This window comes from Oreochromis aureus, linkage group 4, assembly GCF_013358895.1.
Source record: "Oreochromis aureus strain Israel breed Guangdong linkage group 4, ZZ_aureus, whole genome shotgun sequence".
NCBI classification, from domain to species: Eukaryota; Metazoa; Chordata; class Actinopteri; order Cichliformes; family Cichlidae; genus Oreochromis; species Oreochromis aureus.
In genome coordinates this window covers 13,757,093-13,784,012 of record NC_052945.1, presented here as the reverse complement: position 1 = coordinate 13,784,012, position 26,920 = coordinate 13,757,093, and the positions used below count along the sequence as shown (strand labels likewise).

The 26,920-nt window shown below is 41.6% G+C and overlaps 2 protein-coding genes across 5 annotated transcripts in view; one reads left to right on the top strand and one right to left on the bottom strand.

Annotated features, from left to right (window-relative positions):
• aatka (apoptosis-associated tyrosine kinase a) overlaps positions 1 to 19,054 on the top strand; it is a 30,676-nt gene extending 11,622 nt beyond the window's left edge. The window contains exons 3-15 of the mRNA XM_039610658.1: positions 846 to 979; positions 5,410 to 5,551; positions 10,220 to 10,299; positions 10,652 to 10,770; positions 10,866 to 10,953; positions 11,093 to 11,226; positions 11,943 to 12,027; positions 12,115 to 12,236; positions 12,425 to 12,574; positions 13,258 to 16,552; positions 16,641 to 16,821; positions 16,912 to 17,115; positions 17,494 to 19,054. Of these exons, the coding sequence (XP_039466592.1) occupies positions 846 to 979; positions 5,410 to 5,551; positions 10,220 to 10,299; positions 10,652 to 10,770; positions 10,866 to 10,953; positions 11,093 to 11,226; positions 11,943 to 12,027; positions 12,115 to 12,236; positions 12,425 to 12,574; positions 13,258 to 16,552; positions 16,641 to 16,821; positions 16,912 to 17,115; positions 17,494 to 17,522 (4,763 nt within the window). The 3' untranslated portion in view covers positions 17,523 to 19,054. The remainder of the gene's footprint in view (positions 1 to 845; positions 980 to 5,409; positions 5,552 to 10,219; positions 10,300 to 10,651; positions 10,771 to 10,865; positions 10,954 to 11,092; positions 11,227 to 11,942; positions 12,028 to 12,114; positions 12,237 to 12,424; positions 12,575 to 13,257; positions 16,553 to 16,640; positions 16,822 to 16,911; positions 17,116 to 17,493) is intronic.
• A 78-nt stretch (positions 19,055 to 19,132) lies between these two features.
• Positions 19,133 to 26,920, bottom strand: part of baiap2a (BAR/IMD domain containing adaptor protein 2a) — a 51,802-nt gene continuing 44,014 nt past the window's right edge. The window contains exons 9-15 of one of the 4 annotated variants that reach the window (XR_005612819.1): positions 26,101 to 26,332; positions 25,513 to 25,714; positions 25,323 to 25,391; positions 25,090 to 25,243; positions 24,803 to 24,840; positions 21,104 to 23,299; positions 19,133 to 20,608 (exon numbers count right to left, since the gene is read on the bottom strand). Coding sequence is in view for 2 of the 4 variants with exons in the window: in XM_031736472.2 (XP_031592332.1) it covers positions 20,539 to 20,608; positions 24,803 to 24,840; positions 25,090 to 25,243; positions 25,323 to 25,391; positions 25,513 to 25,714; positions 26,101 to 26,332 (765 nt within the window). In the remaining 2 variants the exon portion in view is untranslated. The remainder of the gene's footprint in view (positions 20,609 to 21,103; positions 23,300 to 24,802; positions 24,841 to 25,089; positions 25,244 to 25,322; positions 25,392 to 25,512; positions 25,715 to 26,100; positions 26,333 to 26,920) is intronic. The other 3 variants (XR_005612818.1, XM_031736474.2, XM_031736472.2) reach the window with 3 other exon arrangements.

Genomic DNA, 26,920 nt, shown 5'->3' with positions numbered 1-26,920 from the left:
AAAGAAGAAAGTAAAAAATAATTGAATAAATGTCTTGAGCTATGTGGAAAGAATACTGCTAATTCATGCCTGCATGTTTGCATCTGTTCCAAGCCTTCTTTCACAGTCTCTCTGTCTCTCTTCCTCTGTCTCTCCTTCTTCCTTTGTCTCTTCCATCTGTGCTGGCAGCAGGTTTAATGCTGTAAATCAGCTTATGTAGATGAGCCAAACTCTGACATCTGGCCCCTCTGGCCTTTTCTAAGTTACTACAGGCTGAAAGACAAACTAACACATGTGTGCTGCATATATGCATACAGGAAAAACACAGCAGATTGTGGCCAATACATACAAACCCACAGAAAACATTTAGCCAAGGTTTAATGGAAATCAATTGCTTTAACAGAATTAATTTTTAGTTGTACTTTAGTTCCAAACACTCCTTTGAGAGCAGTTTGGGCGGTATTGAAGAAGTTGCGAAGCGCATTAAAAGTACACAGTCAGCATTTTCATCATCGTTTTTTTACACACTGAAATAGAATGAGCCATTACTCCTACTCTGCTGCCGCTTTATTAATTTATTAAGCAGTAATTGTTTTGGTGGGCGGTTTAAAACTTTCAGCTTCTATGACTCAGAGTACATCGTAACCACTGTAATTAATCTACGGCAGCCTACTTTCTACACAGTCTATGGAGATGAATATGAAACTGAAGAAGAAATGCTAATGAGGAGTCATGCTTCTTTCATCAAGCTTGCCCATAAACATTCACAAATCACCTCTTGGTTTTAATTTCCTGTATGACTACAGTTTACCATCTGATCTCTGGTTCCATGCTTTTAACACTCGCTTTATCTTCTGATGTTGCAGATGGGGCTCCACTGAGCGAGCTGTCTTGGCCTTCATCTCTGGCAGTGGTAGCTGTCTCCTTTTCTGGCCTCTTCACCTTCGTCTTCCTCATGCTGGCTTGCCTCTGCTGCAAGAAGGGAGACATTGGCTTCAAGGTGAGCTCCCTGCTGCCCCCAACTGGACGTGGTGAGAGTAACACAAACTCTGTGGAGTCAGTAGATGTCCAGGGAATATGATGATCTGCGAGTTAGCTGAGTAACAAAAAAAGAAACAAGGGGGCAAAAGAAAAAGGAAACTTGTTTTTGTTTCTGCTGAAGTTTGTTAGATTTTACGCATTTAAAATAACACACTCCTTGTGTCCACACACATATGGACACTTGGAGGACAGAAAAAGAAGTGTCAGGCCTAAAAACCTGTGATGAAACTCATGTTCTTAAGAAATAGGAAAACATCCAGCAAAGACCTTATGCAGGATCTGACAGGTGCATCTGGCCTTTCAGTAGTTCCTACTGTTCACCAAAGCCTCGTCAGAAAAAGTATCAGTGGAAGCCTGGTTGTCAAGAAGCCTTTCTCAAGGATGGCTAAAACGAAGAAAAAGCTGAGATAAGCCAAAGTACACAAGAACTAGGCTGAAAATCTGTGGAAATATGTTTGATGGACTAATGAATCCAAATTTGAAACTTTGGTTCACATCACTGTCAGTATATATGAAGAAGGTCAGGAGAATGGTACAACACTGATTGTGTACAGCCATCAGTAAAACTTGGTGGAGACTCTTCAGCCAGTGGTTTTCAGGATCTTGTCAAAATTGATGCAATTCCGAACACAAAGATTTTGATCCAGCATGCAATGCTGTTTAGAAAGGATTCGACTGGCAGCAGCTTTGTTTTTCAGCATGACAGTTACGTACTACCCATGCAGTAAAAGCATACCTGGGTAGCAAAACACCCAGTGGAACGCTACCCGTCATTGAACAAAAGGCAGCCAGTGTATAAAGAAGAATGTCCTTTAAGAAGCCTGTATTCTCTGTATTATTGTCTTTACCTTACAATGTAAAGCCCCTTGAGGCAACTGATATGGTGCTATATAATACAACTGAATTTTTCCTTAAAAAAAGTGTGATGACGAATAAAAATGGTCATAACAATTATTGACTTCCAAGCTTGTTAGAATTTATACAAACTGTGTTTTGCCTTACATTTATGTTGGCATGTGTTTTTTTCCTCAAAAAAAAAATAAAAGAGTTCTGTTCTGTACTCTCTTTCTGCCTCAGTAAAGCACACCTTAAGTGTTTAAGTCTTGCTAAGGACTATTGTCTCATTGTATGAAAGTGGAAGACTCTTACCAATTCCACACTGGCACACATTGTCTGTGTGTTGCCTTTGGCTGCCAGCATGACTCAGTCATGCTGTGTCAAACATCAGCGCTGAACTGAGCAGCTGATGAGGGCTAACAGTGACTGACACAGGCAGGGGGCATATGGAAAGAAGGAGAGAGGGAGGAGTAACTCTCGAGTCGCTGCCGTGCCTGCTTCTTGCCATTACAAGTTTCTTATGAACATGCTGTTTGTTTTATGGAAGAAGTGTTGCAATATGTTTTCATTTTGTCTAGGTATATTTGTCTGTAACTGTTTTTAGCTAGGGGATGCATACAATACAGCCCTGACTGGACAACAGTGTCTTTAGTTGTAATTACTTGAGCAAATTCAATTACAGTATTCAAATGGGAGGATGAAACCTGTGTTCGACATTGTTGTTGTTGATTAGATAGCTGTAGAAAGCAGAGGACAGTGCAGGAGTGGGGATTAGAGCCGAGCTGCTTGTTCCTTGTGTATGTACTATATGTGATGAGAATCAATGGGAACTGCCTCTAGTAGGTACATGCTGCAGGGATAACAGTGTCACTAATGAGCACTGCATAGAGAGGTACCTTTAACAACTGCAGAACTTTTCCTATTAGTGGATAAGTGTGTGTGTGTGTGTGCCAAAGTGTGTCTCTCCCATGCCAGATCGCCTCTGCCTCATTATGTGAAAACGTAGTTTAATAACCAGCAGGAACAGTGGAAGCCTCAGTCTGTGTCTACTTTTCACTGGCTTGCCTTATGTTATGAAATGAATAGCGACACAAAGATGGCTTAAGCTGCTAAAACACCATCATACAATAGTTGATTTATCTTGACAAAGCAAAGCTTCATCTTTCAGCCTGGTTGATAAACCAATATAGAACTATTGATTCCTGCAGGGATATTGTCTTCCAGCACCATGTCATCAGAGTTCAGGATGGAAATAGGGCTGCTAAACAGCCGCCCCAAAGAGTCAGTGTCTTGCACAAGGACATGACAGACATTGCATATGAAGACAAGCCAAGTTCTTGTTAAGGGAGATGTATTTCTCTTGTTTTCAAATATTTATCTCTGTTTCTTAGGTTAACACCAGGTATCACATCATGATTAAGCGGTCCCCCTGTCTGTCCCTCTCAACAGCTCGCTTGTAAGGTGTGCAGTCTTGTGGGACTGCAGAGCTGCACTGTTGCACCGTCCGAAAAGCTTCATTATTCCTCTTCATCGCAGTGTTCTTACTGGTGCATGTAGTGCGAGGCTGGGTATTAAGTGCTTTCTAAACTGAAGGCTCTCTGGGGAGCTGTGCAATGCTGACTCACAGCCAGGTGCTCGCTTTCACACTTCACTCGGAGGAGAGTGGCAGATGGTTCTGCTCAATGAGAAAGACAAACACACACATTCCTATGTACATATTAGTGTTTTATAACACATGTTGAACAACACACACACAGCCATTCAAATATTCAACCTGCAGCTTAATATCATCCTTTCTAATTTCTTCCAGCTCTCTCTTTACTGTTTCTTTACATCAGTAGTTGCTACAACTGGTGCTTGTTACAGGTTAGATAGAGAATGGATGGATGGTTTTTGTTTTTGCTTTAGCTAACTAACCAATAAGGAATGTCAGAACGTCCATGTCAGTCATTTGTCTGCTCCTTATGATAATGACCAAGCCTCAGCATGTGACCATCTTTTCTGTGTTAAGTGGGATTTATGATAATATGCATCAGCAGCAAGGTAAAATTTTTCACAAGCCATTTTGGACTTTTGTTCTGGTTGTTTGACTCACAGATCTCTCAAACATATGCTAAACATTTAGGGTTCCTATTGGAATTATTTTTCAGGGAAAATAGATTTGAATGGGAATTTCTAGAAATTAATTTGAAATTTTCAAATGCAGTCATATGTGCAGTGCAGGGAGTATATTAACCTTTCAGAGGTTGTTGTTAGGCTGAAACTGCTGGAGAAAAAGCTCTGAACAATAAATTAATGGAGCATACGTGAGACTCTAGCCTTATTCAGTTATTTTTACATATCCTGATGAAACTAATTTTCCCTGTTATATATATTAGATTACAGTTTTTCTACTTTACTGTTTATTTACTGTTGTTCGTTTGGTTGGTTTTTTCGCTAAGTATTTTTAGCAGTTGTATCAATAATGGTGGCCCTTGTTTGTAGATTACCAAACAATAAATTCTACCTATTGGGTGAATGAACACAGTGCATATTTTGAAGCTATATGCATGCAGAAGAAGGTGAGGAGAAACAACTGCATGTAAAAGGCAGTGCAGGATTTGTCATTTGCAAGTGCTAAGTGTTCCTACTGGTCAGTAAAAGACAAGTAGTCCATACAGATCTGCCTCTTGGTTTAATATCAGCAGTATTTATACATACATTTTGGGAGAGAGTAGGGACAAGCTACAGCAGCTGAAGTGCAAGGACACTGCAGCAGACCAGAGAGTCCGTTACTGGGATGAAGTATAAGTGGCAGAGTGGAAGATATGGGATATGGTGTATAGCAAATGACAAGAGAGGATCATCATCTTCCATGAGTTTTGCCTCTTGGAGGAGGGGATTAACATTTTGTTTGTTTGCTTGTTTTTTTTATAGCTGATTATATGCTCTTTCTTTTCCTCCTAATGTGCTATAGTGGCTCAGTGTACACTGTGTGAATAGCTTTTTTGTGTGTAGTGTGCAATACAGACTGTGTCGCATAAAACTGTGCAGACGGAAACACCAGGAAAAACCGAGATCATTCAAACACTGTAGTGGCAGATGTAATAGCACAGTTTAAATCTCACAGCTATCAGAACACAGTTGTTTCCCATGAGGCCTTTTAGTGCAAATCCTGATGTTATTTTCAAAGTTAAATCTATGAGAACAAGTCTCTATGAGATAAAATGTACTCAACAACAAAGTTTGTTTCTCTGTGAATAAAAAACGAAACATAGACTGAAAATAAGAATTGTGTTTCTGGTTTTCCGCTGTTTACGAACGTAAATACACTGGAGGGAGGAAATAAAGACAGGCTTTGTGTATACGGTTTGAATAGTGGCATGCATTTATGTGTTCCCCCACAGCGTCCCACACAATGCACCCTACAATGTACATGACTAATGTATATGGGTAGGTGGAAGTGCCTCAGTGCATTTGAATGTCTTCACAGTTGAACCATTGTCTCCCACTATTTCAGTGGAAGGACGACTGTGAGTGGATGACTAATCCCAGCGTGTTTCTTTGCGCCAGGAGTTTGAAAACACAGAGGGAGAGGAGTACCAGGCAGATCTCTCCGCCCTGGCCTCGCCTTCCTCCCAGAATGGCCCCGAGGTTTACATCCTTCCACTCACCGAGGTCTCCCTGCCTGTCTCCAAACAACCTGGCAGATCCAGTAAGAAACTGCACAACAGCATACACACATAACACTTCTAAGTGATGTATTGGAGTATTTGAACTTCTATAAACTTGGGTTTGCTTGGTGTTTTTTTTTTTTCAGTCCTCTTGACCTCCATTATTTCTTTTAAGCCATTCTAAGAGATGTAACAAAGGCTGCATTTCTCAAGTGGATTATGGAACATCTCACTGGGTTTATTCATGTAGAAGATATAAACTGAGCAAATTCTGCCAAGCTTAGTTGGCCTTCTTCATTTTTAGTCTTTTATTTGTTTCTTCTCCCCTACCCTTCATCTCAGTAAAAGAGCGATATCTAACTACTATATATAGAAACTGACCTACTGCAATGCTGCATAATTTAGCAAATATAAAAAAGGGATCTGACCTAACCCCATTGTATGTGACTGCTACAACAGTCTTTTCTCAATCTTGCCAACATATTTAACATCCATGGACTGTTGAGACAAACAAACAAAGACGAAAAAACCCCAACAAAAAACAAAACCCCTGCAATTTACTCCAAGAGGCAAATATAATAGCAAATTAATGATGATTGCTTAAATCGCTTAATTTTGATGTGACTTAGTTTTACTTCAAAACCACTTCACTTACAAGGCATCCTGGTCAGGTGTCCAAATCACCTCAACTGTCTTCTTTCGATGTGAAGGACTAGCAGCTCTACTTTGAGCCCCTCCTAAATGACCAAACTCCTCACCCTATCTCTAACAATGAGCCCAGACAGCCCCGAGAGAAAATTCATTTACATTTCCCTCATCCGTGATCTTTTTCTTTCAGTCACTGCCCAGAGCTCATGACCATAGGAGAATGTAGGAACTTACACTGACCATTAAACTGACAGATTCACTTACATGCTCAGTGTCTGCAAAGATGTCACGTATCCATCTGTCAGTCTCCTGCTTCACTCTCTCTTCATTTGTGAACAAACGCTAAGATACCTTAAAGTCCTATACTTGGGGCAGCAGCTTGTTCTGAACTGGAGTGGGCATTCCACCCTTTTCCAGCTGAGAACTATGGCCTTAGACTTGGAGCTTCTAATTCTCATCCCAGCCACTTCACACTTGGCTGCAAAGAGCCCCAGAATGAACTCAAAGGTGATGGCTCAATGAAGCCAGCAAAACCACATAATTTGCGAAAAACAGAAACGAGATCCTGAGACCACTGAACCTGACACTTCCCCACCCCCAGCTGCACCCGAAATTCTGTCCCTGAACAGAATCGACCAACACCCACTGAAGCAAGTCTGACTGATTGCTGGAAATGTAAACCAACTCTAACTGCAGTTGAACAGTGACTGGAACTAGCAAAAAACAAACACAAAATCCAGGCAGTTACACTGTAGCACCCAATTAGCCTCATGCTTTGCTCAGGGCATGTTGGCATGTGACAGGGGCAGCAAACAGTTTCTGCTTTCCTGTCTATATTTCAGCAGCAAAGATAACACCTTTTAGATTTTCCAGCCTAGCATTTCACAGTCACATCAGCAGATGGAGTTTTGCCCAGGGGGGGTCATTGCTGCTCAGATTGAGGCTTGCAATGCAACAGTATCAGCCTCCTTTTCATAGGTGGCAGGACCAGGGCATCTATCTGTCTAAAGTAGACATGTAGATGGCGATGTCTCCAAAGTTCTGATAAGTTTCAGTCTGGCAATGACATCTGAGTTTTTCTTCTTTAAAATCTCTGCTAGAGTGCCTCCGCCTCTGTTAAAACTGTGTGATACTCCCATTTGGGACTCATGGCAAACATTGACTGAATAAATAGTTCTATTTTTAAAAAACTGCTTAGGTGTAATTGGGGTCTTCTGAGACCCCAGAACATATGTCATTTGAAAAAGCACTAATTACAGCAAAAATAGAAAACAGGGACATGGAATCATTAGGAACAAATTGCCTAAAAAAGTCATGAAAATATGAGAAAAAGTGAGATATGTCAAAAATTACTGCTCTGTGATCTGCATGGAACCCAGGCAATAAAATGAGGGTTAAATCCATGTTCCAGCACATAAATGCGGTTAGTTTTTTTCTGTTTTTGTCATCTTATGTTAGAACGGTGTTTCATATTATTCTCGTAATTCTATATTTGTGTTATTTCACGACATTCTACCTCAGACGCGGGATGTTCAAGTGTGCTTTCGCCTTGATGTGACGTGTTTATATTTGTCGATCTCAGTGCAAGTCAGATCCTGGGTGCTCAAAGTGCCTCACCCTGTATGACTCACTGGCTGTGCGCGCTGCACTGTGCTCAGCCAGAAGGGAGGTGAGTTGCTGCTCAGCATCCCAGGATGTAAGCGCCAGCAATGATTGGACAAGGCAGCCTCAGGCTCACAGCCAATCACTATTCTCGCCTCTTTCCCCCATAGCTACTGCTGTATGATTGGTCCAGGTGTTGCAGGGTGAGGAATGGGTAAATGGCGAAAGGCGAGATCGTAAAAAGAGTGATATTGACTCCTTCCAGTGATTCAGAGGGAGAACGCTCTATGACTCATTCCTCTTTATAAATAGTTGAACCTTTTGTACTATTGGATTTACTTTTTTACATGTATATTTCACACGATTAAGCACTGAAGATACACAGAATGTATATTTCCTTTAAAGTTGATATTTATGTTTTTTCTGAATAGAAGGTGTTTTACGCTTTTTGTTACCTATAGATAATCATCAGAAGCTCCTTCATATGTCATAAACTGCCTACCCTCACACTAGCATGCACGGGATGAATGAATCGTCCTCATTACTGGTAAGAAAATACCAGTAGTATACTTTATACACCGACCATGGATAATATTTTCTATATGAACCCATATATCAGTTTGAACACACAGCCTTTAACCATCTGAGAGTTTTTCTTTTCCACTTGTTGCTCTAATCTTTTGTTCAAGAGATCATATCAAGCTTTCAGACTCCCTATAGAAGCTTAAAGCCGACTCAAAGTCCATGTTTAAAGTGTTAGCATGTATTCCCAGTTGCATCTTTTCAAGAAATGTCATTAGTAGGACAGGAATGCACACTCACGCTCATAAATTCCACATTTGGAATAATATGACTTCTTAATTTCTCTCTCTCTCTGTCGCTCTGTCGAGCAGGGGTAGTGGAGGCTTGGAGGCTGGGGTGGAGAAGTGTTGTTCTGTTATCACTGTGACACAACCTCTGTCCAGCGTTCCAGTGGAGAATGGGCCTTGTGTGCCACTTTTTTTGGATGTGTGTGTCTGCAAGTGTGTGTTTGGTGCACTGGGTACCAGGAGACACTGTGAGTGTGTGTGTGTGAGTGAGCGAACCAAACAATGGGCCTGTTTTAAACCGGCTGGGCAGTGGGGGAGCATAAGGCCTGGCTAAAACGTCCATGGAACGCACAAGCGGAGGACTGGCATTATGAGGAGAATACAGTGAGGGGTCTGTGACAGAATGAGGAAAGACAGGGGAAGGGTGGTGGCATGCACCAGGACCTAAGAGCAGAGAGATAGGGGTGGTGAATGCGTATGACAGAGGTCTTTTTTTGCATCAGACAGAGCAGTGTTTGTGTCATGTTTGGCTGAGGAATGCTGCTGTTCTGGGGGATAGGGGGGCATTATGTGGACCTTATGTCACTACTGGATGTCTTGAAGCTGCACATAGAGGTGGCGTGTCAAACGGCACATAACCAACATACGTGACAGTCACATCAGGCGGGATACATGACCAGAAGATCTTGGTGGCCGGGGCAGAAATCTCATCTCATCTTTTTTTTTTTTTTGGTTCAGTAGATCGGACTTAAAGATTGTCTGCTCTTCTGTTTACTGTAGCTGGAAGTATAGCCTATATAGGAACCAGGGATTTCGGCATTTACTCGACAGCTGGAGAGCTTTAGATGAGGACAGTATGTGTTTTTGTATGTGTCCCAGTTGGAGGATGAGCTCGGTGGAGACGGGGAGAGGCAACGCGGTGAGCTTGTTCAGCTGTGCAAGGGCTCGGAGGGTTAAATCCTGCCGAGGCTCTCACACACACACTGTGACCGTGGGCTCCTTCTCACATACACACAATGAGGCTAAGTCGCCTGGGGCTGGGGCCGGGGCCACGGGCTCTTGGTTCTCACACTCTGAACCAGTACTTCATCTCAGCCTGGGACTCAGACTCAGTCCCTGTGACGGTGCTCAGAGTGGCTGGCCGCTCCGCTGCTCCATCATCATCTTCCTTTCAACATCTTCATACTTAAAATATGAGGATCCATGGAGGTATTTGATTTTGTGCACAAGATGGATGATTTGTAGAATTATGGTGTTTCTGCAATTTGTGTCGTGACAAAAAAATTCTTTGTTCTTAAAGGACAATTTAATTTATATGGAAAGTAAAACATTTATTTGGCTTCAGGCAAGTTCTCTTCAGTAAATGTGGTATTTTAGTTAGGAAATTGTTTTGCTCAGAGAGGTTTCTGTATTTTTGCCTTATCGGTGTTTTCAGTTTTCTTTTTCTCTGCTGTGGAGCTCAACTTCTTTTTGTTTCTGCAGAGAGCATTCTTAACTTTTGATTTTTTCTTTGTTTACCTTGTTCAGTGCGTTGAAAATTGTTCTTGTAAGATTTCTTTTCTCTTAGTCACTTCTTTGATGCTAAAGCCGTCATTTTCTTCCTGTCTGAGAGTAATCTTACTGTATGTCTTTCTTATTGCTCTTTTCCAGTCCAACTGCTGAAATCATCAGACCTTGGACGCCACAGTCTGCTCTATCTGAAGGAGATTGGAAATGGCTGGTTTGGCAAGGTAAAACTTTTATTTAGTCCTGAAAGCATACACACAGTCAGTTTTTAGATAGAGAGATTCAAAACACCTTTGCACTCAATATTACTTTTTCAATATTCTAGTTTAAACAGCAGTTTCCTTACTATAATAACTGGTTTCTAAAAACTGTTCTACTCTTATATTGAATGCTCCAGTGAGGCTAATTCGATCAGGGAGTTTATTCCACAGGAGAAGAGTTGAAATACACAGCCACATTAGATTCCCTACAATTTACCTCGCTTCCTGGATTGTTTCGCACACTATTTCCATTCCTGCTATATGTTTACTTTGGTTTCTAAATCTACAGTTTATCGATGCTGGCTAAATCTTGCAGGTTCTGCTGGGCGAGGTCAATGCAGGCCTCAGCACCACCCAGGTGGTGGTGAAGGAGCTGAAGGCCAGTGCCAGTGTCCAGGACCAGATGCAATTTCTTGAAGAGGTCCAACCATACCGGTCAGTTTTGTCAAACTTCACAAACTCCACACATGTTTTTATTTTGTTACCGGTATGATCTTTGCAAAATCATACCTTCTAAAATTGTCTCACAGAACCCTCCAGCACCCTGCCCTCCTGCAGTGCTTGGCACAATGTACAGAGGTTACTCCTTTTCTGTTGGTCATGGAGTTTTGCCCTATGGTAAGACACATTTTAATGACCAACTTTGTTTGTTCAGTCCTTCATATATATATATTTAATTTCTAGTTTTGCTTAGTTTTGTTTGCAGAATTAAAGAAAAGTCAGTGTGTCTCATGTTCTCATATTTTTCCCCTCTTAGGGTGATCTGAAGAGTTACCTCCACAGCTGTCAAGTAGCTGATTCTGAGACACCTGACCCGTTGATCCTCCAGAGAATGGCATGTGACATTGCTTCAGGGCTTCTGCACCTTCACAAAAACAACTTCATCCACAGGTATGTGTGTCAGTCCCGCTCCTTTACCTTCTGCAACTTGAGCTTTAATAGGAAGAGTCTACTTGAATGGTTTGTGCGCCACCTGTTGGTCTCTCCTGGCAACAACATCCTGGTGCTGCCTGAGTAGTTGTCACAAACTCCAGCATCAGTGATTTTGTTGCTGGGGGCGAGCCCCTCTCGCGCTCACTCCACCATCCATGCAGTGGTGGTGGCCATAGCAACCAATTAGTGACTGCCAGGCTGAAAGCTCCCATTGTGGAGGAGGTGAGATTCCACTTACTGACTTATTTGTGAGTGTGTTTACGCACTTAGGTGATATGTATGTTACTCTAATTGCATAATTCTGTCATTTATCACTGAATTTTAACTGACAACGTTACTGTATGTTGCAGTAAAAAAAAGAAGTGCTGCAGGTTAAAAGAAAAATCACCCCAGACTCTTCTCAAGATACTTCAGCTGCAATTTTTTAAACTAGATCGGATCACAAGAGAAACATTTTTTTAAACATGAAAATACCAAAAAGTTAAATTATTAAGGAACAGGCTTAGACAAAGCCCCCTCACCATAACACACACATGGACAGAGAGTTAATTAGGTGACAACAATAACAGCTACATTGTTGCACATAGTGCGTCTTTCTGAATAAAAGTGGCATTGTTTTAGAAATCTCTATTTAACAGTTTTTGGGGGGGTTGGTTGTTTTTTATTTTCAACAGTGATCTGGCCTTGCGAAACTGCCTGCTAACATCAGAAATGTCAGTTAAGATTGGAGACTATGGACTTTCTCACAGTCGGTACAAGGTCAGTTTTTTGAAATGTCTGTAATTTTTAAAGACTGCTAGTAATGCTCCTAGTACTCAATATATCTTTTTTTTTTTAATTCTGTAGGATGACTATTATATAACACAAGACCAGATTTGGGTACCCCTGCGCTGGATTGCACCTGAACTCATAGACGAGGTCCATGGAAACCTGTTGGTTGTTGACCAAACTAAAAGCAGCAACATATGGTGAGTTATGTAAAGGGAGAGAAATGGAAGCTTTTATTGCAGATTATCGAAGCTACAGTTTGAGTTTACACATACTTAAGGCAAGCCATCTGAAGGGTTACCGAATGACTTGAACAGTTTGTTTGGAACGTTTTTCTATCCGGAATATGTGAATTGACCAACCTAAAAGATTTCTTTGTGTGTTTCAGGTCATTTGGGGTGACTTTGTGGGAGTTGTTTGAGCTGGGAAACCAGCCGTATAGACACTACTCTGACAGACAGGTCTTGACATATGCTGTGAAGGAACAGCAGCTTAAACTACCCAAACCCCAGCTCCAGTTCCCCTTGGCTGACCGCTGGTAAGATATCCACACATAACTACACTCCGGAGAACCCACTGTACATACAGTGAATACTGACACTCAGAAAAGACTAGTAGCTTATACATTAGTGATGCCACACAAAATAGATTCTAGATGCTGGTAAGCCTTCAGTTCAAACTGACCAATGAGTTTCTAACAACCTTATGTTTCCTGTTTTATCCATCCATCCATCCATCTTCATCCGCTTTATATCTTTTTTTATTTATTTTGATGCAAGTCCATTGTAGCAACATTTGTCTTTGCTACCAAGGGCAGATGATCAATACTCTCCCTATTCTTTATGATCCCTTGGCATCGACCAGATCTGAATCACCTCATTCATCTTTACCTGGGAAGCCTGCCAGATATTGTTTTTTATTTATTTTGTATTTCAAAATTGCTCCCTAAGGAATTAAACTATTTGGTACAAACACTGAGAAGCCACATAGATGCACAAGGAAAAGCATAAACATCTTCTAACTGTGTCAGCATCTCCACTGCACCTCCTTCATATACTATGCTGTATATGCTATTGACCAGTGCAGTAAATAAGTGCTAGGTGTTGCTATAAAGTGCTGACTTTCAAGTTCTCCTTATATTACCTTTTTTTTTAAAATGTTGCTTCTGAATTTTCCAGCTTAAAGTGTGTGTGGTTTTTTCTGTCCCTCTTCTCCGTTCAGGTACGAGGTAATGCAGTTCTGCTGGCTGCAGCCAGAGCTGAGACCCAGCAGTGAGGAAGTACACCTTCTGGTCACATACTTGTGTGCCAAAGGCTCCAGTGAAGCTGAGGAAGACTTTGAGCAACGCTGGAATGCCTTGAGACCCAATTTGCTTGGCAGCACCTCTCACACAGCTACATCCACAGCTCTAGTTCTAACCCCTACACCAGCCTCAGCTGATGCCCCTAATACAGACCAAACTCAAGCAGTGGAGCTGGCCTCCTCTGCTTCATCCTCCTTCCCCCTCTTGGAGCACTTCTCTGACAGCTTCCACTCTGACACGGGTGATGACCTACTGACTGTCACAGAGACCAGCCATGGTCTCAACTTTGAATACAAATGGGAGCAGGCCCGAGCTGAGCAACCCTACTGCTCCTCCTCCACCAGTGGTCCACTGGGCCAAGGGAACCCACACTACCAGGATATCTACTATTCAAGCAAGGGAAGCACCACAGGGGGCTGCAAGACTGATAGCCTTACCTCAAGCATGTCCCCATCCTATTATGAACCCCAACACCCGAGTGTGGTTCCAGTATTGAGTGCCCACAGCCCCTCAGTCAGCAGTGAGTACTACATTCGCATAGAGGAACCAGTAGAGTGTAACATTAACCTGGATGACAGCATTGTGGACTACAGCCCAGGATTAGAAGTCAGTGACAGTAGATTGTTATCTGAGAGTGAAACTTGTTCAATCACAGCACAGCCCAGCGCATACTGGTCAACTGCTGATAACATCAAATCCACTGCCTATGACTCTGATTCAAGTCCCACTAACCAACTAACCAAGGAACCACTGCTCAGACACATATACAGCACCAGCCCCCCACAATTAGGCCACTCCCAAAATTGCCTTTCGGCCAATCTCAATGACTCTGCAGAAAGGCCAGCAGAGTCTAAGGAGCAGTTAGAGAACCCACGCAGTTTATCACAAGCAGTCAGTAGCCCCAGCTTAGGGTTCTGTGATCCCTACCTTGAAGCAAACACAAATCATAGCACAGTTAATGAAAGTTGCCATAATATGGTAGGTCATCTTAGAAAGAGACTATCTATTGTTAACCACATCGGAATTGATGCAGGAACTGCTGACGGCGTGCTTTTGGGTCAACAGAGAAGTGGAGAAATCGAGGATGACCTTTTCTCCGACGGAGAGGCCACAAACTGGATCTCAAATCATTCTGCAAACAATAACAGCCTGAGCTTTGACACAAGGCAGACAGGCAGTGGAAGTGACAGCTATCTGGATCTGCAGTATACCGGTCAGTCAACCACAACAGAATTATGGTCTTTAACCAAAGCCACCACCAGAACCTTCCACAGCTCCAGGTCTTGTGGTGCCTCAGAAGGAGGAGGACGAGGATCTGACTGTAATAGTTGTAGCAAACCAACTGATTTAGGCTCATACATTCACTTATGCCACCAAGAAAAAGAGGAAGATGCCTTTCAAGTGGAAAGGAACATAACTGCAGATAATGTGCAAAGTACCGATTCTCTCACAGATGCAAGAATAAATACCAGAGATAGAGAGGGTGGAAAATATGAAACACAATCATTTCTTAATGGAGAGAGAACGTATTCTGAAATGATACCTGAGGCAAGCCACATAAAATCACCATCCTCTTTTAGGAAGCCTCAGGCTAGTCAAGCAGGACAACTGTCAGATAAGCAGAGAAGTAAGATCTGGGAGGGCATTTCGACAGGAGTATCTTTTGATCTGAGCGACAAGAAGCTAAACTATGCAGAGACACCTGAGAGAAGCAGAACATTAGATAGTGGAGTTGGGGTAAGAGACTCCAGCATATGCCTGGTTGAACTTGGTGACTACAGTGAGGAAGAAGATGACATTACAGATATTACTTCAGGGATCTTTGCCGACTTCAACCTAGACTATGCTGAGATAGAGGAGGAAGAGCTCAGCCCGCAGAAGAAGCCAGAGGCAGCTGGTGACTCTGTAGACACCAACAACCTGTTTTCATCAATGGCAAGCCCGTTAAGCCCTGATCCCTTCAATATCCCAGTCCTGCCCAAATCGCTTGATAGCGGCTATGACACAGAGAACAACGAATCTCCAGAGTTTATTTTTAAAGAGCTTGGAGATCCCCTGGGTGGTGAGAGGAGCCCTAGGCTGGGCGGAGAATCCGAGCTTGTTTTGCAGGTGGGTTTAGGACAAGGGGTCTGCACTTCCACAAGCAACTCAGAGGTACAGTTAAAAAGTCTTACCGAGAAGAACCCCTACAGGGACTCAGCCTATTTTTCTGACTATGAAGAGAGGAGTCCCCAAGAGGACGGCAGTAAGTTCTTTGCAGGTCCACGTAACTGTCACCCCCCTGCTGAGAAACCAAGCTTTTTAGGAAATAATCATGCTGTAGAAAAGAAGTTTGCCAATGGGGAAACTTTAACAAATCTGAGACACATCAAAAATTGTCTTTTGGTGAATCTCTCAGAGGCTGACAATAGTTCACCCCATTCTCTTCCCACCCCTGGGTTGTCTATGCTGTCACCGTTTCCTCCACAGATGGGTGGCTGCCTCACCAAAGAGTCCGCCCCTGCAGATGATGATCTTGGGTTGGAGACAGAGCACTCAGGAGACGAACCTTCCACAGAGCTTAACCCCGCCATTGGATCTGAGCCAAATTCCACTGTCCCGGATGCCCAGGAAGAGGGGAGCAGGAGAGAAGAAGACTGCTCCAATTTCCAGTCATTGCATACTGGCTCCATCATAACCAACAACGACAATGACGAGTCCCCCAAAGAAAATGAAAATGGTGATGGATCCACAGAGGAGGAGGAGCTACCCGAATTCAGTCATGTCAACGAGGAGACAGACGACAGAAGGGATGGTGCGAGAATAAATGAGGAAGAATTTGAGGACATAGACGCAGAGGAATGTGACTCACAAGACAGTTTGTGTGGAGAATCCAATGGTCCTCTTGACCTGTCCACTTCCTCATCATTGCTGGAGCTTTGTGGAGAAGATGTAAGAGCTCCACTGGAGGAGGCAGAGGATGAAGATGACTCGGATGATAGCGAGTCTGATGAAGAGCTGAGGACCTACAACATTCAAGATGAAGACAGTGAGGAGAGTGAGGAGGATTTCACCGCAGTGCCGGTGGTGGTGAGTGACTGCAGCAGAGCTAGACACCTCCGCAGCCTCCTGAAGATGCCCGGCCTGCTCACCGAATCCTTCTGTGAGGAGTTGGAGAGGAAGAAAAAAGCGGTGTCTTTTTTTGATGATGTCACAGTGTTCCTTTTTGACCAGGTACAATATTTTAATAGGTCAACGTTGTACAAACTGGGGAGATTATTATATTAAATTAAATCACTTAATTGGTTTTTATGCCTTCCAGGAGAGCCCCACAGGAGAGCTGGCCGACTATTCCTTCTCAACAGAAGTAGAGTCGAGTGGAGAGGAAACATCAGAGACAAAAAACTTTGACCAGCAGCCCCAACCTGACCCTGAACTTGAAGTTCAGTCATGTGAATCACCCTGTGTTTCTAAACAAACAGATGGAAACAAATCAGAAGAGGGTGAGGATGCAATATGTTGCAAAGAATTAAGCCTAACTTTTTTTCACACTGCATTTAACGAAGTGATTATGACTTTCTGTGTGCATTCAGGTGGGAACTGCGAATTGGAAGATGACCTGTCCTTTGAGCCCTGTCCATCCTCACCTGTCACCACACTTGAGCCTGCATTAACACCCACTTCTCTCTCCAACAGTCCCGAGGCACCTAAACCAGCCGCTGTAGCACTTAATCGTTTTATGGTGTCACGATTCTCTATCACACATGTTTGCGACTCCCAGATGAGCTCAGCAAAAGGTAAAAATGCCTTGTAGTCCAACTTGTAGTAGTAAAAGTTTTTCTAAAATTGTGACACTCCACCAAACGTCACCTCAGTTTATAATACTGGTCCTACTTTGTAATGTAACTATTGAAAGATAGCTTCCATTGTAATGTTGGAAGCAAAGATCCACTTGCAGCTAATATAAACAGCTGAAAGACGAAGTGGATTTAAAGATTCATAAAATCTAAAAATTTAAGTGCTAAAATATTTGCAGGGATGTGGCTTATTATACGTTTGGCACAAAGAAAAAGTAGATCTAGGGCATTTCTGGTTAATTTGTTTTTGTTATGAAGTTGGTAAATAAATAAATATAATATTTTTACCTTCTATTTCCAATCTCTTGTGTCCCACAGGGAACAGTGACGATAATCCAAAAGACTGAGAGTGCCCTGCCACCACGATGAGAGAAGGTCGATTCCAGGTTCTTCTCAACACAGAAAAAGCAGCATTATTATATCTAGATGTTTTACAGAGTTTTATTTTTTAATCGACCTTTGGGGCATCTGACCCTGGTGACCCTTTCTGAGACAGTGCCTCATATTATAGTGAAGTACCCCGAATGATTTGCACACTATTATTATTATTTTATTTATTTTTTATGAAGAAAGAGCAATAGCTGCACGGATGGCAACCTGAAGAAAGCGAAGTGTTATTGTCTGCAGAAATAGAAATAGTTTTGACATGCAGTATTTATTTGCTAAATGCGGCATCAGTTCGTTTTCGTGACCTTACAGTTCTTTTAATTTGTGAATTATAAAAATAATCCCCCCAAAAAAAGGAAAAAAAAAGTGAAATGACAGACATAGCTGCTCCTCTCATTGGCTGCCTTTGTCCATCTGCTTACCATCTGGCATTTTCTGGCAACTTAAGACTGTTACGGCTCTCATTGTTGGTGCCAGAAAACAGTGCTTGATGATTGTTACATAAGCAACTACAATGGATTTTCAAACAAAATATTTGACTTCAATGAAAAGTTATGGCTGGTGATGATGGTGGAGCTGGAGGTGCTTCATCCTAATTTGTCACGTTATCAAGGTTGCATACAAATCACCACTGTGGGACTTTGTGGATTTAATGTTAATGGCAACATAATACAGAAAACCAGGATGTTACCACTACCATATTCTCCACCACTCACTCTACTTAACGACAACCCACAGCTCTCCACACCTTTCTGAAACACTTTGTGTTCCCCACGTTGCTCTTCGTGTCCACAGTCTGCAACGAATCAGCTGAACAATGAGATTCCCCCATTAGTGTCCACGTGCCGTTTATAGATTTAGTTGGGATTTTTTTTAAATAAATTTGATCATAAGTAGAATGACTTTAAAAGGGACTTAGATGTGTCACCACTGTTGAGTGGTGTCAGTATCAACATGCCAGTTATAAATGTTGAATGTCAGTTATCATTTTCGCATCTTTTCTACATCTAGGTCTTGGTCTCATCCATTATGCATCTGTTATGTTAGTGCTGAATGAATCGGGTATGAGGTGATAAGGGAAAGAAAAAAAGACATTCAAAATAGGACAATTGTATGAATCCTATATCAACATGTAGCAGGTAGCTTGACTTGAATTACTACTGCTGTATCGGCAGCTCACTCCCCCCTCTCTATCCTCCTGTAGCTCCAAGTGCCAATTCAGTTTCCTCTTTCCTTGCCTTTGAAGTTCTGCAAGAAGAGAAAACATTGCGAGTATTTTTGTATAGAGAATTTGAAGAAGATGCAATCCAGGATGATAGTCTCTCAAATTTGCCAAAGAGATATTTCAAAGCCCATTGGCTAAAGTGGCAGACGCCTTTGGAGAAGGTGAGGTGGGCTGTTCTATGCACCGGTAGTAACATCATTGCTCTTTCCATTCATCCCTCACTCACGGCTGTTGTACTATCCAAAACAAATAAATCCAAATACTTTTTCCCCCTCTTGTGTCTGTGCTATATTTATCTGCATTAATGTCAACAAGTGCAAAACAAGCAAACACAACACGTAAAAGTATGAAGTCTGTGCCCATATGGATTTATTTTGGACAAGTTAATTTACATGCATGGTCTGCAAAGTACAGATATAATACAAACAGAGAGACATGGACGAGGGGAGAGCTATATAAAAGTTAAAAAAAATGCATTTGAAACTTGATTCTTAAATGAGCTATGTAGTAAAAGCATGACCATATTTCTCAGTGGAAACAACTTATCCACAAAAGAAAGTTTTTGTGATGTAACAGTTTATTTCCTGGAGTCTAAGAGGCATTTCAGCTCATTCACACAACACATTCTTACTTTTTAACCACACTTTCAGCACTAACCCCGTACATCATATTGTAAAAAAGAAAAACATGCCTCTAATCTTGTGTCCCAGGTGAGTGTACTGTAAAATACTGAGAACAAATGATCAAAGCTATGATAATACTGTACCTTATCTGATAAGCTACCACCCCCTCAAAGCTGGATATATATATATGTATTTATATATATATTTTTAAAAAAAACTCCTGTATGCACTGCATTTCATTTCCTGGCAATCTGGCAGCTTAGATATTACTGAAATTTGAACATAAGGAAAGAGTAGCAGTTTATTCCCGTGTTATACCTGTGGAATTGCGCCTGCACTGTACGAAAGCTTGCTCAAGCCAAAGAAAGTGAAATAATCCCATCAACTTTTCAGTAATATAAAAATACAAATAGAACTGTGATGCATATTCCCTCGAACCACTTTACAGAACAAAAGGGATATCACCATATGCATATAAAGAAAGAAAAAAAAAGAACACCTAGAAGGCACAGTTCCCACATTGAAAATCTGGGTATACTGTATCACAACTAGTCAATATATAATTCTATATTATTACCTAACAAAAGCAAAATTATAGTTTACTCATCGCCTGTCAGGGTTCAACCATCAATCTGAGTATTCAAATTACTCAGTTCACATTACAGCAATGCGTGGTAAACTGTTTACAACCATCTCTTTCTCGTTTTCTCAGTTCTCACGTAAGCAACTATTGCAGTGTGCTCCTTCACTGATACTTAATTCAAATAATCTTCCAGTGAAAGTTACAGTGTAAAGTGTTGCAGAAACAAAAAAAAAAACAGCATAACAGAAGTACAGATAAATATTAATGTATTGGCATCACTAGTAAAACTTATTAGCAATACCTTATTCACAATTGGTATGATCTAAATAATTAAATCTAACTGTCACACTGTTCTGACTAAAACATTCAATGTTTCGTGAAAGCATTCGCAAAAAACATTGATGGGAAATTCTTTAAGTGAATTTCCACAGCCACTGGACCCTCTTGCGATAACGTTACACAACTGAAACCTGCCAGTGTTGGCCATTTTCTCTTGCTTTTTAAAAAGGAAAGGCCCGCGAGGGTAATAAGGGGGCAGCAGGCCGCTAGTAGAAGATGGGTGCAGCTCGGTCATCAGAGAAGGAAGGCCGGAGGTAGACCTCCAGGGAACGGTCACTGTGGGGAGAGGAGGGGTGAGACAAGGAAGACTTATAGTTAGCTTGAGCAAAGTACAAGATCTAGATGGTTAATTAAGTAACCACACCCAAAGACTTCTACCTTCCTAAAGTTTCCAACAGTAAGTTGAGCAAAAAGTTGCAGTTTTGTGAGATTTAGCAAGCATATGATGAACAAATTCTAATTAAATAACGTGTTATAGGCATGCATGAAGGGTTAGTGTCTTCTCTGTATGATGTTGGGTTACACACAGAAAGAAAAAAAAATTACATAAATTAAAATACAAAAGTACTTCTTTTACAACCCAAGGCCTGCTGGATTGACAGAACCAAGTGATGCCAACTCCAAAGAGGCCAAAGGACAGAAAAGACCATCTATTCCCCGCATCTTAACTGCAGCCAGACAGCCAATGACAACAATGAGAACCAGACAGTAATAGAGAGCAGAAGATAAGAAACTGCTTGGCTGAAAGGCGATGGAGACTGGTGGACTTACGGAGGTCCTGTTCCCTCAGAACCGGGATAATTCTGGACCCAAACTGGAAGGTAAAAAGAACTTTTGGATTTGAATGGCTCATCTCTCAGATCATGCATGGGTCACATTTTGTAGGGACACTGGTTAGTCTGGTGCAAGGCATACATACTGAAACTGATAACAGTACACGACTGAAATGGGGGATGCAAAACAGAGGTACGCACTTCATGCTCAACATGCCATACTGTACACAGCACTCTACAATCCTTTCAAATTGCAAAGCTCACTGGGAACAAATCTGACAGTAACCGAAATAAAATCAACCGGACGTCTGCTAAAAATGTGTGCATTGCTGTTTATATAACCCAAATACAACTCAAGCACAAGTAAGTCAAAATCATATTTAAAAAACAACCAAAGAGAAGGCCAAATAAGAAGGAAAGCAGGCAGGTAGAGCTCAGATCAAAGTGCACACAACACCACCTCACACACCGACAGGCTATCGAGAGCAGCACAGATGTTACAGGTGCTTGGGGAAGTGAGTAAGGATGAAACTGCATGCACAGAACAGAGTTGTGGCTTGAAATGAGTCACAGGTAGGTGTTAGTTTTAAGGGGGAAAAAGAAAAATGATCAGTTCTGAGTCGAACAAGGAAATTATCATCGACAGAACAGATTTCTCGTCAGACCACACTGTTTATTAATATATAGATGTATGTTTTATTTAGAATACCTTTGTAAAAATTCACCATACATTCAAGGTCAAATCTCAATATTACATTTTCTGGTTTCCCTCCACAGCATGCATAAGATAAACACTTCAACTAATCAGCAGGTTTTCATTGTTTCTGGAAATATGTTAATTTTTAATGTAATAATAATAATAATAATAATAATAATTATCATTTATTTTATTTTATTTTTACAAGGACAATATATTTCTTTTAAAGAAAAGACCAAAAAAACAAAACAAAAAACTACATAGCCACTCAGGGAATACAATCATAAACACTGAAAGCTGCAGAAGCTGTGGTTATTATTTAACCTAAAACTAATTCACAGCTGTTATTGGGGATACTCAACAGAAGATCATGGACCCTTCCAAGCTAACTGTACCTTCAGGATTAGAAAAAAAGAGTGGTGGGAAAAGGAAAGAACAAAAAAGAAGAAAAAACTGAAAGTTAAAGGAGTGACGCATTTTATTTAAGTAATAACTGTGGCAGTAGGTTCAGGAAATGATGGCAAAAAGAGGGTTTGTGTTGACAAAAGTGGAAATTTTAATTTAATTTGCTTTATTTATTTATTTTTTTACTATACCATGTGATGACCAAAAATACAGTGCAATTTAGTGGACGGACAGAAACAATTTATATTTAGCTTTATATAATGTATATCATTGAAGCTCAATTAAAAAAAATGCTTCATTGCACATAAAGTCTGTATTAAATAGAAAAAAAAGCAAAGTAAGGCATATATGACACACCCTCTGGACGGAAAATAAAGTCTAGCACTGACACGAGGAAGCACAGCAGGACCTAGGGGAACTCTCAGAATGGAAACAGAGTAATCTGCCACGCAGCCTTACTTTGAACAAAGCTTTTTGAGCGTGTATGTGTTTGGTGGGAAATCAATAATACTGGGCCCACTTGTGCTTAAAAAGGCCATTCAGTCAGTGGCTTTAGTACATCGACATTGAAGTCTTTTGGCACTTGTACAGTACATGAATGTCCTTTAGTTTGACAAAATGACACAACCATGTACATGCATGAAAGATAAGCAGTAGCAAAGGCAGTCTCTTGTGAGATCAGTCCGTGATGGTGGACTGTGATAGCGAATTCAGAGTCCATATCGCTGCATGCCGAGCAGGTAGGCCCCGCTCTGGCTCTCTCGCTCAACGCAATCCTCCACCCACCAACCGCTACTGTCCACACCGACACCACCAGCAGCAGCACCCCAGGACGGACGGAAGGAGGAAAGGAGGGACCCGGGGAGGAAGAGAGGACAGAAAGGAGGGATGAAACTGGCCTCTTCCATTCGGAGAAGGGGTGTGTGTGGAGGCAGAGGAGAAGAGGTGGGGATAATTGGACAGGAGGGAGGCTAAGAAGAGGGAAAGATGGGGGGAGGGGGGGAAGAGGCCCCTGTGCTATCCGGAGCTGTCTGTTTCTGTCTTTATGTCTGTTCTCACACAGTCGAAATCAATTTGCCATCAGGACTGTCACTGTGGAACAAAGAGAGAAGGAAGCTTGCCAGGTCGGACACACTCAGAGAGAAATGGAGAAAGACAAGACAGGCACAAGGCGGCAGAGTAGAGTTTAGGAGAAGGGCAGGTGGGGTCAGGAAATCTATTTTGCCCCACCCACAGCTACAACTCCAAACACACCTGCCATAATCAAGAAGATTGGACTTCCAATTCCCTCATCAACACTTTTATGCAGATATGTTTGCTGATATTGTTGTGCATATGAGGAGGTTTTGATTGTGTTTGACTCGACCAGTCTTTGAAAAACAGACAAACCCAATATGTTGCTGTTGATGAGAAAATTATCAAGTCATCTCCTTAGCTGGAGGGATGCAGTATTAGTCTGTTGGGGTGAATACACCCTGCAGGACAGAGTTGTCTCAAAATACTGATACAGAAAGAAAAATACACACACATTTAGAGCAGACAGGAGTATGTAAAACATCTTGACACTGGTGCCCAAAGCCCCAGGCTGACAAGCAGCGATGACTGAGATGAAGTCAGCGTGATGTCTACTGTCACAACATGTAATCCACCAAACACCAGTACAAATGCACATACACACCAGGACATTTCTCCTCTCTCCCACTCTCACACGTACACACATTTACATACAGGTATATACGCAAAGATGCTCTCCCTGATCGGACAGAAACAGGCACAGCATAATTCTGAACCTTAACCTCACATTACCCTGACGAGTCAGCAAGGGCTTGTTTAGAGTTAAAACACAATGGATCAAAAAAATCACTCTGTCAATACACTGATACTGACCCTGCTCAACTTTAACAAGCTACTTAAAAAGTAAAGACGAGCAAAGAGGAAAGGATAAAGACGACAGAAGAAATAATATTTAAAGCAAACACTGCATACATACAGTATGGCAAAGTTGCAAATTTTTAATTATGGCAAAGCAGAACTTTTGCTTGAGTCAAGTGTGCTCGTTAGCTTAGAAACAATTAGTGGATGAAGAGATCAGTGGCCTACTGTCAAAGTTGTGTCAAAAAAAGAAAAAAAGGCCAAATTTATCCAAGATTGTCATCTCTTTTTTCAGTTTGAAATCAGTAGTAAACTACCGTCTTTGGCATTGTTGACAAAAAAATAAATAAATAAAATAAAATAATAGTATACAACAGATAAGTAAATAAAAAATCACCCCTGCACATAAAAAAACCCCAAACACACTAAATATATTAAAAATAGTAATAAAAGTAGATTTATAATAATAAAAAAAAAATTTACAGAACAATTGAGCTTTGTTACCACTAACTCAGGCATCACACTTCAATCCATACTGACTTTGTGATGACCCTAGTATAATTTTATCTGTTTAGAAAGCAGTGAAAGTATGCTACATTTAAATTGGGATATGTGCATGTTCAGCAGTTGCCTTGCTGTCTCGAGTGTCAAGTGTTTCAGATGGCAGTAGCAGTCATACATTATCGATCATTACTTAGTAGGTAGGGCAAAAAAGGCACTTACCTTGTGGCAAAGCGACCATCATAATCCTCAATAGCAGGCTGAAAAAACAAGTGTTAAGCAGTCATTGTGTGCTCATAGACCCACTACTGAATTATCTGCTGTATTTAAATACAAACACTAGATGGCAGCAGAAAGTGAGCAAAAGTCTGATTTTCACTTACTGCAGGATTACTCATTTAATTACGCAACATAAGGCAAACTCAGGTGGGAGCTACAAATTAATTTAGCAAGTAACAAGTGCAGAAATGGTACTGTTCACTAAAAGGTACAACGACATGTTACAGTACCTGTGTGCCAAAGCCTGCCATGCTGTAGGGGCGTGGGCGGGGCTGTGCTAGGCTTTGTGCCAGCAGTCGGGCAGTCAGGCCGTAGTCCGGTGTGGGCACTGATGCATCATTCTCCAACAAGTTGCCTGTACTGCTACTTTTCCCATGGTGCAGGCTGGAGGGGTAAGAAAACAATGGCCTCAGACTTGGTCTCATTCAGACTTATTAAGTATGGCAGTGTTTATCCTGCATACTTCACTCTGAGCTTCTCACTGTCACTGTCAGGAAGCACGCGTGTGTAGGAGAACGGGAACCAGCCACGCCTGCGAAAAGTGCAGAGTTTGTTAAATGTACATGTGCCTATGGCTGCTCCTAATCGACCACCATTTAGCTTATTTTACAGTTTGGATTCAGGCAAAACAGAATAAATTATACATTACTTACATCTTGTTTTTCTCATTCTCCCCATAGTGCCAGCCATCACGCGCTTCAGGCACTAGCAGGGTGATGACATCTCCCTCGGAGAAACTAAGCAGGGTGCTGTTATCACCAGCAGCGTGGGAAAAGATGGCCTGGACACGGGAGCGCCCGTTCTTTTCCAGTCCTGCTGCCATCGAACTGGATCTAGGCAGAGTTCGTGTCTCTCCTGTCGGGTTTGCAAGCAGATATATGTGAGCAACATGATTAACATCAGGAACTGTTCATAGACTGCTGGAATGACTTGAGCTGAACTAACTCAATGTAAGAATCAGTCAACAGACATAATAAAATTAGCAGCTTTTGTTATACAATTCTGTACTTAACTGAAATCTTGCATATGATCATATTATCAACTTTTTAAAGCAAACTTCACCTTTTCCTTTTTTTTAACTCAATATTCAGGTTGGAAGGTAATGTTTCACTGTTATTGGAAAAATATATGCAATGATAAGTTTTATGCTCCTCAATGAAGGGAGAGGTTTTGATGCCCGATTGAACATTCTGCCTGTTTTCCTCTTTCTACAGTTTTGTAGTATTTGGATAACATCTTACCCACTGGGTTTTTATTCTTGGCGGGGGCAGGCCTGCGGACAGGTAGGGTATTGGAGTAGACGTCGCTGACCTGTCTCTGGGGCTGGACCTGGGACTGTACCTGTGCCTGGGTTGAAGGGGATGAAGGCCTAACTTGGGAAATAGACATTGCTGCTTCGTCTGCCCAGTATTCCTCTCCTTGGACTCCTGTTGTCCCATTAACCATGGACATGCCATCGGGACCCATCAGTCTCTGAAATAAACAAGCATAGATTCACTAAGAACAATACAAAAAAGGCTTACAGTGTGGAATGCTGTAGCGGCAGTTCATCCTAACTTTTTAAATTAAGATGAAGTTTGGTATATACGGAATAGCACTGGAGCTGTAGACCTACAAAATACATTTCAAAGTGACTGATTAAGTCTAGTAAGTTCATCTAAGTTGACTTTGTTGCTGCACTGCATGAAATGAAGACTTAACAGCTCATTAACTTGAGTGCCATCTTTAAAGTGAGACTACAGAGAAATGTTTGTTTGATTTGCTTCCTTATGGAGGGCCAAAAGCACACGAGCCGACATAAGGAGAGCAGTGCTAGCTCTTACTCAGTGGTGGCCTTGAGGAAATGAAGTGAAGAAACTCCAGTTAAATAATTTCATTTTCTCCATAAAAACAAGCCTAAAGTATGTGTAAAATGCCAGGAATCTTAAATCTTTGACATCATATTTGAGAATTAAATTACAGAAGTAATATAAGGATCACTATGCACTGTGGGATCAAGCACTGGGGCATAAGATCCTTTGAGTCCTGTGGGTTGTAGGGGCTCTGGGGAGATTGGAAACC